Source organism: Astyanax mexicanus, chromosome 4, assembly GCF_023375975.1.
Source record: "Astyanax mexicanus isolate ESR-SI-001 chromosome 4, AstMex3_surface, whole genome shotgun sequence".
In the NCBI taxonomy this organism is placed as follows: domain Eukaryota; kingdom Metazoa; phylum Chordata; class Actinopteri; order Characiformes; family Acestrorhamphidae; genus Astyanax; species Astyanax mexicanus.
In genome coordinates, this window is record NC_064411.1 from 14,307,556 (window position 1) to 14,324,721 (window position 17,166).

The 17,166-nt window shown below is 36.6% G+C and overlaps 5 protein-coding genes across 9 annotated transcripts in view; 3 read left to right on the forward strand and 2 right to left on the reverse strand.

The window, feature by feature from the left end:
* LOC111197413 (zinc finger protein 239-like) overlaps positions 1 to 17,166 on the forward strand; it is a 414,061-nt gene that overhangs the window by 385,401 nt on the left and 11,494 nt on the right. The window lies entirely within an intron of this gene.
* Positions 1 to 17,166, reverse strand: part of LOC125801169 (zinc finger protein 585A-like) — a 418,011-nt gene that overhangs the window by 136,076 nt on the left and 264,769 nt on the right. The gene's annotated exons all lie outside the window — the stretch shown is intronic.
* LOC125801216 (uncharacterized) overlaps positions 1 to 17,166 on the reverse strand; it is a 201,941-nt gene that overhangs the window by 43,500 nt on the left and 141,275 nt on the right. The gene's annotated exons all lie outside the window — the stretch shown is intronic.
* LOC125801224 (zinc finger protein 271-like) lies at positions 7,151 to 10,490 on the forward strand. 2 transcript variants are annotated; one of them, XM_049477603.1, is made up of 2 exons: positions 7,151 to 7,180; positions 8,606 to 10,490. In XM_049477603.1, exon 2 carries the CDS (start codon positions 8,752 to 8,754, stop codon positions 9,973 to 9,975), a length of 1,224 nt encoding a protein of 407 aa, XP_049333560.1. In that variant the 5' UTR covers positions 7,151 to 7,180; positions 8,606 to 8,751; the 3' UTR covers positions 9,976 to 10,490. The 2 variants fall into 2 exon arrangements, with proteins under 2 accessions (XP_049333560.1, XP_049333559.1); XM_049477602.1 differs by lacking the exon at positions 7,151 to 7,180 and adding an exon at positions 8,170 to 8,510.
* LOC125801106 (NACHT, LRR and PYD domains-containing protein 14-like) overlaps positions 13,743 to 17,166 on the forward strand; it is a 58,007-nt gene continuing 54,583 nt past the window's right edge. For both annotated transcript variants that reach the window (XM_049477120.1, XM_049477122.1), the window contains exon 1: positions 13,743 to 13,882. The gene's annotated coding sequence lies outside the window, so the exon portion shown is untranslated. The remainder of the gene's footprint in view (positions 13,883 to 17,166) is intronic.

Consider the following 17,166-nt stretch of genomic DNA (forward strand, 5'->3'; position numbering starts at 1 on the left):
TATCTCAACTTGATGCCAACTATGCATCCTCTCAGTCCCCTGCAGTGTATAAGGAACGGCTCTCTCTACAAGCAGAACTTGACCTCCTTATGACTCAACACACCACAAAACTTCTGTTACAAGCAAAATCTAAATTTTATGAAGATGGTGATAGGGCCAGCAAATTATTGGCACACCAACTACGTCAAATTTCATCATCTCACCAGATCTCCCAAATTCACACTAGTACTGGAAACGTTACTGATCCTTTTGAGATTAATAAAGCCTTTAAGGATTTTTATATATCTCTATATTCTTCAGAGCAATCTTCTGTTCCTCAAGACTTTGATAATTTCTTTGAAAATCTGGAGATTCCCATTATTGACCAATCCGCCGCAGCGAAATTAGAAGAACCAATCTCTCTGACAGAACTTAAAACAGCTGCGTTTTCTCTACAGAGTGCAAAATGTCCTGGTCCGGATGGATATCCCCCTGAATTTTATAAAAAGTTTTGGGATAAACTATCTCCTTTATTACTTGAGATGTTTAATGAATCATTAGAGCTGGGCTATCTCCCTGAAACTCTTACTCAGGCCTCTATTTCTCTGATCTTGAAAAAAGGTAAAGATCCCTTCGCATGTTCTTCTTATCGTCCAATAAGTTTGCTGAACGTAGATTTTAAAATTTTATCAAAGTTATTGGCAATTCGCATGGAGCCTATCCTTCCAACCATCATTTCTCCGGACCAGACAGGGTTCATTCGTAACAGGCACTCCTTTTCGAATCTCAGACGCTTGTTTAATGTACTCTATAATTCTCCCTCTTCTCATGTCAGTGAGGCCGTAATATCCATGGATGCTGAAAAAGCATTCGATAGAGTCGAATGGGACTACCTTTTTTATACGTTGGAGAGATTTGGCTTTGATAGAGGTTTTGTTTCATGGATTAAGTTACTGTATTCCTCCCCGTTAGCCTCGGTCAGGACAAATAATGTCCAATCTGCATACTTTAATATTCACCGATCCACAAGACAGGGATGCCCATTGAGTCCTCTACTATTTGCAATAGCTATTGAGCCCCTGTCCATAGCTCTTCGAAGTAACCCCAGTATCACAGGCATATCTAGGTATGGCATAGAAACTAAGGTTTCTCTTTATGCCGATGATCTTCTTTTATATGTTTCGAAACTAAATACGTCTATTCCCGCGGCTCTTACCACTCTGCAAAATTTCGGTCAAATTTCAGGATATAAACTGAACCTAAACAAGAGTGAATTCTTTCCTATTAATCTAGACACTAGAAATTATTCTTCACACACTTTACCTTTTAAAATAGCTCAAGACAGTTTTATGTATTTGGGGATACATGTTACCCACAAATTCGAGGACCTTTATAAGGCTAACTTTGCCCCCTTATTAACTCGAATCCGCAAGGACTGTGACCGATGGTCCATGCTTAACCTGTCTCTAGCCGCTCAAGTTAATTCTGTTAAAATGAACATCCTTCCAAGGTTCTCTTATCTATTTCAATGCGTACCATGCTTTCTCTCCCAAACTTTTTTTCGCAAGGTAGATAGCTTACTTTCTGAATTTATTTGGAACAAGAAAATTCCTAGGTTGTGAAAACAATACTTACAAAGACCACGACATTTGGGTGGGTTGGCACTACCAAATTTTAAGTATTATTACTGGGCTGCTAACATTAGGATTTGCAAATTTTGGACTTGTTATAAAGATGTTGACCCCTTTCTGAAATGGGTATTAATGGAAGCAAATTCCACTAAACCTATATCTCTGAATGCTCTGGCCCACTCACCCATTCATTCTCCCACTCAACAATACACAAAGAATGTGATTGTTAAAACCACCCTTAAGATCTGGACTCAGTTCAAACGACACTTTGGTTTTCAGTCATTTTCTATTAACGCCCCTTTAGCGGCCAATCATTCTTTTCCCCCTTCCCTGATGGATGACGCGTTTGCGGGATGGGCCAAGCTTGGCATTATTACTTTTAGAGACTTATATCGAGACAATATCCTGCTATCTTTTCAGGATCTTGCTGATATATTCTCACTTCCCAAACAACATTTCTTTAGATACTTACAAGTACGGAGCTTTATACGGGATACATTCCCTACATTTCCTAATTTAATTGGGGATTCCCTCGTAGACGGCTTTCTCACACCATGTCCTACTCTGAAAGGCCTAATTTCAGACATTTACAACCAAATCTCTCTCCTGCAACCAGAATCCTTAACTACTATTAAAACCCTCTGGGAGGAAGACTTAGGGACGAGCGTACCGGAAACTGTTTGGGCGGAGATCCTAGAACGAATACATAAGTCCTCCATATGTGCTAGACATAGCCTTATTCAATTCAAGCTGGTACATAGTACCTATTATACAAAAGCTCGGCTATCGAAGATCTTTGAAGGTTCATCAGCGGCCTGTGACAGGTGTCAACGGACGCCTGCAAATCTTATCCATATGTTTTGGCTTTGCCCTACATTACATAGCTACTGGTCCAGGATTTTCGATACTTTGTCCGAGGTTATTGGAGAAACAATAGATCCAGATGCTCTGTGTGCATTGTTTGGGGTTTCTCCCTCTTTACCATCTCTTGCTAAACCTAAAAAGGATATTATTGCCTTTACCACTTTACTTGCTAGAAGGCTTATAGTCATTCATTGGAAATCTAAAAGACCCCCATCTTATACTCGTTGGATAAGAGATGTTCTTTACTTTGTCAAACTGGAGAAAATTAGGCTTTCATTACATGGCTCATCAAGCAAGTTTGAAAAATTGTGGAACCCATTCTATCGATTTGTAAAAGGTTTAGATCTCTCACTTATCCCAGAGTAATGTAATGGTATATACAATAAAATCTTGATATAAGACTACAGTAGCTGACTTTTTTTTTTCCTTTTTTCTCTCTTATTTTCTTCTTTTCTTCTTCTCCTTCTTTTCTTTTGCTCTCTTCCTGAATGTTGTTATAGTGTTAAATGATATCTTGTATATTAGATGTATGTATATATTTATCTGCTCTAGAATCTTGTTGGATATCTCTTTAAACCCAATAAACAAATATAAAAAATAAATAAATAAATAAATGGTTTACAATTTGTTTATTAATGGTTACTAATTAGGGTGTAAATGCCTTAATCAGTTATAAGACATATATAGAAAGGGCAACAATATAGATGGCTGAGGGTTCACTATTTGGCAAACAATAGGTCTTTTTGTTGCCCTTTCTACGTATGTGTTATAACTGATTATTAATTATTTTTAAGACATTTACAACCTAATTAGTAACCATTAACAAACTAATTGTAAACCATTTACAAACCCTTTATAAAGGTAGTCTTATTGTAAAGTGGTACCACAAAATTAGTCCCTGTATGGTTATAGTGTATTTTCACAGCATTATTTAACACTATGTTTTTCATAGCTAATTTCAACCCGGATGCAAGCCACTAGAGATGGGCCTGTTCCTGTTGGTGAACTGATCTTAGAAGAAGAGGGAAAGCACCACGAGGTGGCGCTGTGGAGAGAGGCAGCGCTGGCAGAACTTGCCCTCTTGCAGCTTACAGAAATTACACATCTGAATATTGTGAGGTAAATTATTACTGCAGCTGTTTAAAGGAGGTGGTGTTAATGTTGTTATGGTTGTGTGTTGAGTTGTTTCAAGGGCAAAGCAAACTCACATTGTTATACAAGATGTACACTGATTACTTTAGATTACATTAAAGTGTCATTTCTTCCGTGCTGTCCCAGGAAATATTGACAAATGAGAAATACTGTAATTTTTCGGTATTCAACTGTTTAATGGTGAAAACTGGAAAAAATATTTTTACTTGCAGAAACCTGAGAAAAAAACAGAAGAGGGATTGTGGTGGTTGGAGTCTCTGTGGGAAGCAACACCACTCTCCTTTTGACAGAAGATATGGAGGAGCTCATCGTTCCACACAATGTACTGATCAGCTAATTAAGCGCCTTCCAGTCATCGTAAACATTTCCTATGAGGGAGGTGTTATTTGTTCTATTGACAGCCCAGCCTTTACAGAGGCATAAGGCCTTAAAAATGTCTTTTCACATACAAATCCAGTTCTAATCTGACCCATAATCTGTTTGTTTTTTCATCCCCTGTTTTCTCCTTTTCAGTTTAGGGGAGAAGTTATATACATGGACTTGATTTGTAGTCAATAACGAGTATAAACTTTTGTTGAATAGCCCACCTCCGATCTCCCCCAACATTCCGAAATACAGTGCGATAGTTTATATACACAGATAGTTTATATACACAATACCTTCAGCTAGTCAAGCCACAATAAGTCAACTGACAAGAAATGCTTAAAAATGCATCAATATTATAGAGATATTTTCAGCAACAACTGGAAAGTTATGCATTTCCCCGACATTAATTTTCCAATCTATTCCCCTTTCCTACCTATTCATTCGTGCTTGTCATCAGACCTTTCCTGGCTTAACTACGACAAGGAACTGTGTGTATAAGAGTGCTTTAATAAACTAATCTGTAGGCACTGTGTGTATAAACAGTGTTTTTAATAAACTATCTGTAGGAACTGTGTGTATAAACAGTGTTTTTAATAAACTATCTGTAGGAACTGTGTGTATAAGAGTGCTTTAATAAACTAATCAGTAGGCACTGTGTGTATAAACAGTGTTTTTAATAAACTATCTGAAGGTACTGTGTGTATAAACAGTGTTTTTAATAAACTATCTGTAGGAACTGGGTATAAACAGTGTTTTTAATAAACTATCTGTAGGAACTGTGTGTATAAACAGTGTTTTTAATAAACTATCTGTAGGAACTGTGTGTATAAACAGTGTTTTTAATAAACTATCTGTAGGAACTGTGTGTATAAACAGTGTTTTTAATAAACTATCTGTAGGCACTGTGTGTATAAACAGTGTTTTTAATAAACTATCTGTAGGCACTGTGTGTATAAGAGTGCTTTAATAAACTATCTGTAGGCACTTTGTGTATAAACAGTGTTTTTAATAAACTATCTGTGTACTTTTAAAGTTCTCACTGCCTTGCTTTAAATGTCATCATCCTTGGAATTCTACCAGTGAAGTGTGGAGCTACTTTGAGTTTGTTGTTAATGGTGTAAAAATAGTGATTTTTTTTGTATGGGTTAAGCTATGCCCCTATCACTAGCATTGTGGTCTGTTGGGAGCATTAGCTAACAGCGCTGTATTTCAGAATGCTGGGGAGAATGGAGGTGGGCTATTCAACAAATGTTCGTATTTGTTATCATGATTCACTACACCCTAAGTCCATTTCAGTTCACCCTTAACAACAAACTATTCTGCTATCTGAACTTTTTTTGTTCCATATTTTTCATTCTGTTGTTCACTTGTGTTTTTGCCTTGGAAAAGTGTTTATTTATTTAGCCAATTGCACTACCTCACATCATACTACACACACAGATGTTCATATCTATGTACAACAATGAAATACTTATATAATTAAATTGTTAAAATAAAAACACATTTTTGTGCATTATATTTATTGTTTTATTTTGTTCTTTTTTTGTATATTAAAAAAAAGTTATTGCTGGAAATGAATCAATCTGCTGTCAACTTCAGGAAGCTTCGGTTGATTCATCACTTCAGAACAACCTCAATGTACAATGTACAAAAGTTATAAGTCACTCAGATTTAGGAGACTCGGTTAGTCTTATTTAGAAAATGTTGACCATACATTTATTATGATATAAAATTGTAAAATGTGAAGTTTTAAAAACAGTTAGGTTTAGTTATTCTTGTGATTCGACTCCTACTGATTCATTGAACAGAATAAAGTGAAGCTTGTGCAACTGGAAAGTTATTCAGCTCTTTCTGAGGTAAGATGTGGTGGATATGGTGGTGATAAATTACGATATTATAAAGTCACTTTTCATATTGTATGGGAATAAGTAATGTTTTATGTGATGTATGATAATATGGAATATGTTTATTTGTATATAATGTATTTATGGTGATACGTTTTTTATTATTATACGTTTATTCGTTGATAATCTCAGAGGCTCACTTTGTGGCTGCTAGCTAGCTTTCTAGTTATAATTACCAAACATGAACGCTAGCCAACACCTAAACGCGGTTCTCTTTCAGAAAAAATACCTTAAATGTCTTTAATTGATACTCGGATGTACAAATTAAGATCATTCAAGTTTTCAAAGAGGTAAAACCTGCTTTCAGTGTCTAGCCATAATAAGAGAAAGTGAGCAGCTAGCCATAGCTCACTTTATCTCAGTCCTAGTCTGTATTCGAAATGGCATACTACTATACTGCATACTGCACTAGTATGTACTGCATACTACACACCGCCCAGTATGTAGTATTCAGTACTGCAACACTTTTGATTGTAGTACCCTACACTCTCCCGTGACACACCAGTCAGTGCTCTGAAGTGCTCAGAATTCCTCAGAGTGAGTTGTAAACAGAAAGAACATGAAAAATGTCCTACCTTTTCATTATCAAGACTAATGAGATCTGCATACTGTCCAGAACTGCAATTGCTGCTTTAATTTTAGAGTTTAATGTAAGTGCAGTTAACCCAATTCTAACAACCATTTAGCAGCAGCCCCCACAACCCAAGTAAGTTCCAGTTATATTTAAATATGTTTTCCTATTTATTTTAGTAGATTACTATTTTCATCTATGTAAGTACCAACAAGAAGAAAACATTTAAACAAACTCTCATATTTACACAATCTCAACAATAAAAGAAATGAGACAAGTTGCATCACCGCAGAGATAATTATTAAAGCTTTTAAACTGCAGTTTTAATCCATTTAAATGAGCTCTGTATGTAACTCCAGCATCAGTAGCAGTAATGCTAGTAAATCTACTGAATACAAAACATTAGTTTTAGAAAATGGAAATATAGAGGTACGTTTTCTTTCCTATTTTAGTGAAATACTTTGTTCTACTTTGTAAAATTAAAGGAAAACTCCAGAGAAGTAGTTATACAGTGTTTTAAATGAGAGTTTTAGCTGTTTAGCTCCATTCAGCTCCATGCATTGAGGACTCCCTCGCGGGCTCCCTCTAGCGGTGATGGGGTATAATGTGATATAGCGGGGGAGGGGCGGGGCTCTACATAACCCGGATGACGCTGAGCTTCCGGGGTCTGTAGCTGGAGAGGAGGAAGTGAGGGATCAGCTGAACTACAGAAGGTACGGAGAAGTTTCTCTCTCTCTCTCTCTCTCTCTCTCTCTCTCTCTCTCTCTCCATCACGCTGTTCTACATTCACTCCTACACCAACACCACCTTCAGCACCTTCAGCATGTGCAGCATTTACACCACCAGCACTGGATCTTCTCCTAGCTCTGCTCAGCAGTCTGCAGTAGGGGGTCGCGGATCTGGGGATGGGGGGGGCTTTACAGATCATACACAGGATAACGGAACCTCACACTCCTGCCCTCCCTCCCCCACATCACTAACACACACCTGAGATAAATCAGTTCTGTGGAAATTCCTTTTTAAGTTTGTGTGATCAGTCTCTACACATTTCTTAGTTACACTAATTTAGTTTAGTTTAGTTAATTTTCCTTTACTTAATCCGGTTCCACCACAACAGATGCTGGTAACTCATGTGACTCTCCCGTCAAAATAAAAGTCCACTTGTAAAATATTAAATGTAAGAATGAAAGATTTAGTGATTATAGTGAGGAAAAGTTCAGGCAAGAAGAGGAATTTCACAAGTAACATTTATTAGCTTACTGATTTAACAGAAAACTTGCTATTTCACTGTAATAACAAACACAAATATTAGCAAATTACAACATCTTTAGCCCCGCTGTTTTTAAGAAATCCCAGTTAAACCATTACTGTGGAATACAGTCTCCAGCTGCTCTTTTGCTGATACTTTAATAATGATGATAATAATAACAAAAACATGAATTTGGTAATAAAAATAAGAAGAAGAATCACACTTTGAGCAACTTGACAAAAATACACAATTAAACATTTGTGTAAGAGGTTAAAAAGACTACAAAAATAATTGAAAAAGAACTACATAAAATAATATGAATTCTTACAAATTGTTATAATTGTGTTAACCTTTAGTAAACAAAAGAGACTCTTATGTTTTACACTCCTGTTGGAGGTTGGTTGATGTGTTGTAACAGTAAAAATGTCATTATTTTGCTGTGATTTTATTTTGAACTACAATTCCCTGCACCAACAAGACAACTGCATCGGATCAACATTTCCAAAAAACACATCTTGAACTCAGGAGCGCATATCACTGTTAGCCTGAAGCCAGTGTGGTGGAAAATAATGAACTGTTATCAGGAGTTGTTAAAAAAAAAAAAATCAGGTTTGTGAAGCATTGATTTGGATTAATGTATTTGGTTAATGTGTGGAAACTTTTATAAATTGGTTTAAAGGAAAAAGCTTTGGACATCATCTGTCGTGATGAAGAACAAATCAAGCATCGGCAATGTGATTTGAACCAATGTGTGTCGTTTTTTCGGCACACGCCTCAAAGCTTCAGATTAAAGGGTAACATCACTCTCTTAGAATGACTTAGAATCTCTTCAGTTAATTGACCTGCTTTTATTTTAATATTCAATGGCATTTTTCTTTGTGTTTTCCAGAAATTAAAATATTTTCCTGAAATTCATCACCAACAACCAGGATATTTAACTAAGAGCAAAGTTAAACTGCTGAAAGAGGTAAAGCAGAAGCCTTCCTGAAGAATCTCCAGAACACGCAGAAATTGTTTGCTACATTTAAAAGACAAATGAAGCCAAGTCCCGACATGGAGAAACATCAGCACTCTGTCAAGAGTTTTACTAAACAGAGTGATCTCAAAAAACACCAGCGCATTCACACAGGAGAGAGACCACATCACTGCTCAGACTGTGGGAAGAGTTTTACTAACCAGAGTAATCTCAAAAGTCACCAGCGCATTCACACAGGAGTAAAACCATATCACTGCTCAGACTGTGGGAAGAGCTTTAATCGACTGGAGACTGTCAAACGGCATCAGCGCATTCACACAGGAGAGAAACCTTATTACTGCTCAGACTGTGGGAGGAGTTTTAATCAACAGAGTACTCTCAAAATACACCAGCGCATTCACACAGGAGAGAAACCTTATTACTGCTCAGACTGTGGGAAGAGCTTTAATCGACTGGAGACTGTCAAACGGCATCAGCGCATTCACACAGGAGAGAAACCGCATCAATGCTCGGACTGTGGGAAGAATTTTACTGAACAGAGTGGTCTCAAAATACACCAGCGCATTCACACAGGAGAGAAACCGCATCACTGCTCGGACTGTGGGAAGAGTTTTACTGAACAGAGTGCTCTCAAAATACACCAGCGCATTCACACAGGAGAGAAACCGTATCACTGCTCAGACTGTGGGAAGAGTTTTACTACACAGAGTGATCTCAAAAAACACCAGCGCATTCACACAGGAGAGAAACCGTATTACTGCTCAGACTGTGGGAGGAGTTTTAATCAACAGAGTAATCTCCAACGACACCAGCGCATTCACACAGGAGAGAAACCGTATTACTGCTCAGACTGTGGGTACAGTTTTACTCAACAGAGTCATCTCAAAATACACCAGCGCATTCACACAGGAGAGAAACCTTATTACTGCTCAGACTGTGGGAGGAGTTTTAATCGACTGGAGACTGTCAAACGGCATCAGCGCATTCACACAGGAGAGAAACCGTATCACTGCTCGGACTGTGGGAAGAGTTTTATTGAACAGAGTGCTCTCAAAATACACCATCGCATTCACACAGGAGAGAAACCGTATTACTGCTCAGACTGTGGGAAGAGTTTTACTACACAGAGTGATCTCAAAAAACACCAGCGCATTCACACAGGAGAGAAACCGCATCACTGCTCAGACTGTGGGAAGAGTTTTACTACACAGAGTGATCTCAAAAAACACCAGCGCATTCACACAGGAGAGAAAAATGTCCCAAATTTGTCCCATGGCAATTAAAAGCGCAAATCATAAATTCCACCAGAAACAAATATGAACTGTATTTAACAATGGATTTTACAGGTTCAGCAAAACTATTCTTATCCAGGGATGATGTGTATAGAATTCCATGTTATGTTTGTATGTCTTGTAAGTTTGAATATTCCAGGACATTCTTTGTGAGACAGAGCTCAGTTTTTAGGTTAGTTACTGTAGCGCAGTAAGGTTACAGGCTCATTCACTCCCTCTGCTGGTGTTCTTGTTTGTCTATGGTTCAGTCCAATTAAAAATCTGTTACTATAGAGGGATATAGAGAGATATTTGGTTGTGTTGTATTACTCAAGTTTTATACTCTCTTATCTTTTCCTTATTGAATATTAAATGTTGCTTATGGTTTTTTTAATCTCCAAAGTTACTAAGAATATCCAAATAATGTCGTGTCTTAATTGTTTTTATCCAGTACAAACTATTATCTTTGTATTACTTCACCTCTATATTTACCCATGTGTGTTTTAATAAACGCCTTTTATATTGCAGATCTCCAGTCTCATTGTGTTTTCTCAACACATGTTTGACATGAAACCTATAGGCCTGAGATTGTCATATCCAGTTATATTAAGACTATGGTTTGTGTTTTTTTTCTCCTAAATCTCTTGTAATGTAACTATGCATAACCAGTCATATTAAGACTATGCTTGAAGTGCAAACAGAGACAGAACATGTTTTAAGCACAGTACAGTCTTGTTGGTCACTCTGTTACCGTCTGTCACTCTGTTAAAAGTAGCAGAAGCATCTTCTATGCCAGGAGTATTTAATTAGAATTCAGAATGATCCAGTTATACAAAATTCCTCACCTGTCTCTCTGTCGCACTCGGCGTGACTTTAGTTTTCGTCCGTTCTCGTTTTTTCGCCCATTCTCGCCCAGGTTCACTATCTCCTTATAAAGGCGTTTTTTTCACGGCCATGTCCCAATTCAACAGCCGGAGCAGCGGGACCGCGACCCTGACAACACGGGTTCGATCCCGCGTGAGGAGCGGTGTGTTTATTTATTTTTTTTTCCACGTCTGCACAGATCTGATTGACTGAAGAGAGTGGTTGGTGATATTACCTCACACGTGATTGGTCTGTGATTTACTGTGCCGCAAAGCGTGTATACAATTAAATCCTTCTCAATAGGTTTGGGTCCGGACCCGGACCACGGTCCGCCCGTGACCTCTGTTCTATGCAAATTCCCCGAATTTTCCTCTTCTGCTCACTGCTCAACCACCAAACTCGCTGCTACTGTGTTGCCAGTTGCCAGTGTTGTATCTTAAAAAGTCCACATTAAACTGTGAGAGGTTTAAGCTTGACGAGAAATATCGTCACGTCTTAATCTCGTGAGATCTCGTGCCACGATACAGGATTTGCTATTTTACTGACCAAATGTATAAACAAAGCATTTCCTGTTTTACTGTCTATTGTTATTGTTAGCTAGCCTAGCTAAATGTACAAATGTAGCAATTGTTGTTTTAATGACTATTATTATTGTTTGCTAGCTAGCTAAATGTTCAAATATGCAGTTTGCTGATTTACTGACTTTTATTATTGGTAGCTAGCCTAACTAAATGTCCAAACAACAGTGTTTGCTGTTTTACTGACCATTATTATTGGTAGTTAGCCAAGCTAAATGTACAAACAAAGCAGTTTAACAGTGTTTTACGGCCGGTATTTATTTATTTTTTATTTCTTGCATATTTTTTTTCTTAAATGTAATTTGTATTCTCTTTCGCATATTCCTCATGTTGCCCCGGCTAATATATATATATATTTACTAACAATTCCCTACTTTACCACATGATGCCACTAATTCCCGCTCTCTCCGCACACTTTTGAAGGCATACGCATGCCTTAAACCTTGCTTAAATGTACGCTCGTTTTCACACCAAGTATTTCTTTATAAATCACAATTCTTGCGTGAGATGTTGCTTACGCACATTTCTGCCCTCTTTTTATGCGTACGCACTCTTTATAAATGATCTGCTCTTTATGAGGCTTTGATTCAGCAGTAGATTCTCTCCTGTCAGATTCCTGTCAACATTAGCCTGTTAGCAGCTAACAGAGTTAGCAGTGAATTAGCTCTCTTTCTCTTATACTGTTTAATAAACTGAGAAAAGCACGAATAATTTATGGGTAAATTTATGAGATTAAACTAATTCATATTTAATTAGTATAATTAAAGGCTGATTTTTGGTAAGTTAGGAAAAAGCTGAATTAGCTAGCTTCCTAGTGTTGGCTAAGCTAGCTACTGAATGTACCCAAAGTTTCTGAGGAGAAAGAGCATTTATTTTCTGTTTTCTGTGACCTAGAAAGGTTTTTAAACGATTTGGAGGAACTAATTGCCACCATTCTAACAATTCTACAAATTACTATCTGTTTTAAGCTAATTTGCCTTAGTAAGAGTAAATTATCCTCAAATTTTACCTCAGTTTATTTAATTGTTAGCGTTTACTAGTGTTGTAGAAATGAGAATGAAAGGTGGGCTACCCCCACCTCTCGTCCGGGGTACAACTCCCCTGCGTGCTCGTTGATAGAGAGTCGTAGGCAGGTGGAGTGAAGTTGAAAGCAAACCAAGTTTTTATTACTGAATTCAGGAGAACGATACAAACAGACAGTTAACAGCCGTCCCAGTATAAGTTCAGCCCCCCCTCTAATCTGACTCCTTGTTTATACCCAAAATGACGTAAAGCCTGTTGCTGAGGCGTTGTTAAAATCATCTCATGTTAGCATGCACGTGTTAGTACTGAAGTTTCACGTGTCTGACTGGACCACTAGTGTTTGGCCTTGACTGTGTTCTTCCAGAATGGAACATCATGGCACTATCTGTGTGTGCGTCACCCCCCGCTTTGAAGCAGCGTTTTTTTTAGGGAGGCACTCACTCACCAAAAGGCCGCTTTGATCTAAGAGCCTTTTTTGTAGCAATTTAGCCCCGTACCGAGCGTACCAGTCGAGTTGATGACCGTTAGTTAGGGTCATGCAGTAAACAAAATACTTCAAGCATGAGCTACATCTCATATGTTATATGTTAATGTGTTAGTAAATGTATCATGTGGGTTAATTTGTCATATAATAGAGTCTGTGTTAGTCACATGCCTGATCAAACAATGTTTTACTATATATGTAAAAAATATACTGTGATTATTGGTTAATCTTCTATATAAATGCGTGTAAAATACACTGTGAGTAAAAATGATCAGATGTAAGGTGAGTATTGGTTAATGCATATAAAATACAAGGTTTCACACAATGATTATGTAATTACAGATACTAAGATAAGTAATCATAACTGAAAGATATTTGTCAATCAACCCAAAGTATAATAAACAGTTACTCTTCACTAGCTAACAGATTTAACGTTTATTTACACAGTTCTTAAACTTAAATTTAGTTGTTTTTTTAAAACATTACTCACACCTTCACTGTTTCTTATAATTCATATATTCTTTTCTCTACAGTGTACAAATCAGTGAGTCTTGGTGAATGTTTCTGTTCTTATTATGGTAAATAGGGCCTGCAGAGATTTAATAGAAGAATCTGTTCTTTAGAACACAATGTTTTATATCATTATTAGAAGCACAAACACACCTGAGATTATTTATATTTATTTATATTTTACAATTACTGTTACAAAGAGCCAAGAGTTGGCCCAAAGACTTCAGGAGCTAAATAGCTCCTCCACTGAGTCCCACCCACAGTGCCTGCAACCCTCATGCTTCCGCTTGTTTAGCCAATCAGAGCGATGCTGAGACTGAGGGGCCTCAGTTGGGGGCTTGCATACCACAGATAGAGAGGAGTCTGTAGAGGAACAGTGGAGATAGTGGACGGTGTGCAGCTTAGTAAAGTTTTGTGGGATTACCGAGGACATTTAATTCTTGTGTGCATTCAGATACCTGTAAGTACCTACACTGCTGTTTATTCATAAAGTGTAGATAACTATTACTTTCCAAGTTGTAGGTGTACTTTCAAGGAGTTACATGCTATGCTAACTGATCAGCTCTTTGTATAGCTCTGTATAGCTTCTAGCTGTTTCTGATCTGCCTATTATTATTACCAGATAACACCTCATAGAAGTGTGTATCTTTGTTTAGGTGTTAGTGTTGTAAATTTTAGTCAGTGATGTGTTTCAAGTAGTTCAAGTATCCCTTTTATATCTGTTGTTTCAGAATCACACACTCACACAGTCGGATTGCATTCATCTATTCTGTATATACCACAACTCCTCTGCTGCAGTAAATACTGTTTTCAGAGTACATCATCTCCAGCATTTTAATCAGATGGACCACAGTGGCTTCTACATGGTTTAATACCAGCTAGCTCTTCTTAACAATTACAATACGATTTTAAAATTGTCCTGTTGAAAATATTTATCATTGGTTCGTTTATTGTATCTATCAGAAGCAGACTGTATCTGCCCAATATCATTTATTTTACTCCAATGTTCAATACACAGAGTGCGTTATTAATATAATGGCATGTTGAATCAGAATTCTCACAGTAATATATGTTTACAGAAATAGAGGGTCAGGTGGACGGGTGCTTGTGTTACAGAGTGAACAGGGTGGATTTAACACAAAACTGCTTCACAAGACTCAGTGCTAGATAGTGTAAATGAAGCATCAGGCTGGAGGATTAACACATCAGTTCAGATATAATAAAGAAGACATTGTTTAGCTGTTTAATGCATCTGAATTTGTATTTAATTGGTAAATAAAATGATGTAGTAGATGCTTTGAACAGAACAGAAGTATTGGGGATAAATCAATAAGGATCATTATTCTGAATACGGTTTATATTTCATTTGATTTTATTTTTTTGGTCGAATGGTGAAAATGTTAGCTACAATAAGTGCATTTATAATTATAATAATCTTACCACAAAAAATATATATATATGTATAAAAGGACGGGACTTTTATTGTGATGTTAGTTCTATCTCCGGTAAATCTTAGTGTTGCCTGATTCAATTACCTGTTCTAGAAACGGAGCTGACCACATTTAGTATGCTCCGAGTAAAGTTAGAAACTTACCTTCAGTCAAGTTCGTCTTAGAAAGAAATATATTTTTTCTTATAATGTTACTTTTATGAAAGAGTTATGTCTCCTGAATCAGAATACATTAATAAAGTCCCAGCGCAAAACTGTATTACCCAGCAACACTAGTTTTAGTACAGTCAAACCTCTGAAATCTACATATTTATACTATTCGCCTAGTATAAAACATGCTGGCAGTGGCTAAAGAAATTTATTTTCTCCATATTGCTTCTTTAATTAAACAATAAATCATGTCGCTAGACATATCTGTATATGTTTAACAAAATATTTTAAATACTGGTAACATTTATAATAAATGTACATCAATTAACCATGCTTACAACAGTTACACACATTGTAAAATGCCTACACTTTTTAAATGACAAATGTTTAAATATTCTATATTATTAAAATTCCTTAAATTATTGGCTCAGATCATAAGTAATTAACAGGATATACTTACTTTTTACTTCATAATGCCAAATATTTCTCAACCCAAATGTTAGTTTCTTCTATTCTGTTTCTTCTCAGTTTTTTCCATTCTTTAAGTGTATAAATTCCCTAAAATTCCATCGGGATAAATAAAATAAAGCATCTATCTATAATGCTTGTTACGGTGGGTGACCCAGGCAGGTAGACGAGGAGACGGACGCAAGTGCAGGTAAGGGCAAAACAAATAATAATTTATTAAATAAATAACAAAGATAAACAAAGAAACAAGTAAACACGTAACAAAGATAATAAACCAAAATAAACGAGGGGGACTAGAGAACATAAACAAACTCGAGAAAATAATAACATATATACAAGGAGCTAAACTAGAAATAAACACAAAGCAGAGTATATACAGGGAGCTAGGGAACACGGAGCTAAACAAGAAACTAGAAAAAACCAAACAAGAAATAAACAGAGAAAAACACAGAGCAAGGACTAGGGCTATGAAACGCGGAGAAACACAGAGAGACAAAACAACAGAGGTTAGTGCAAAGACCGACCAGGGACAAGTGACAGAGGGGGGATATTTATAGTGACTTGAAACACACAAGAATTGGAAACACCTGGGGTAGGGGCGGAGCTACAAATGAGACTTGTGGTGGAAAATTACTGAGACAGGGGACACAGAGAAGCAGGGGTCACGTGGGAACAACACAACAGGCACAAGAACAGACAAAACAGGGCGAGGACCTGACAATGCTGGTTGTTTAGTTGTGTATTTTTTTTTAAACAATGTCAAAGTGTGAAGTGACTTCTTATTCTTATTGTCACATTCACGTATTTATTGCATTGTATTATAATAATAATAATTTTAATAATAATCTGATTATTATTATTATTAATTATTAAGTATTATTGTTACTAAATATTATTAAGTATAATTATTATTAAGTATTATTATTATTAAGTATTATTATTATTACAGTGTTTTAACAGTTTTTATTAAACAGCATGGGCATAGATACTTTAATTTGCTAACATGTTTTATTCTGTGTATTAATACAGTACAATATGGAGTTTTCTGTTAAATTAGCAAGCTGTAGAATCTTGAGCTGTGATGTCATGTAGATGCATGAAATAAGTTTTCGCTGATACTGTTCTTTGTATATAAGAAAATCTATTACAGAAAAAATAATAATTAGTACGAAGAACAGCATCATCAACAAGCACCCAGGTTTGCTTGGAGAGAGTTGTTTTCTCAAATCTGATCTGTAGCTCTCTGGCTTGAATTGCTGAAGTCCAGCCTTTTATGTTTGAAAACACCTCACATCTGGAAACACTTAACGTACGCTCCTATAGCGCACATACATAAGTAAGTCTGACTCAATGTATGGGAGGGGAAAGAAGTGTTCCCCTTTCTAATGTGTTTAAGTTAGAGCCTAACTCCATCTGTTCCCTGTGGTCCAGAGGCCATTCTGTGTGGAAAATATATAGAATAATAGTGAATAACCCTGCTTAATGGTAAATAACCCTGCTTGCAAATATGTATGCTCAAATATACGTCAATATAATCTTTGGAGTTTTAAAGATGTTAAGAAGGTGTGCAAAGCGATTCCTTTAGCATTGATTCTGTTAATCAAACAAGTCATTTTATATTCAAAGGTGACTGTTTCGATGCCCACATTAAAAGTGAACGACTGTAATTTAGTAGA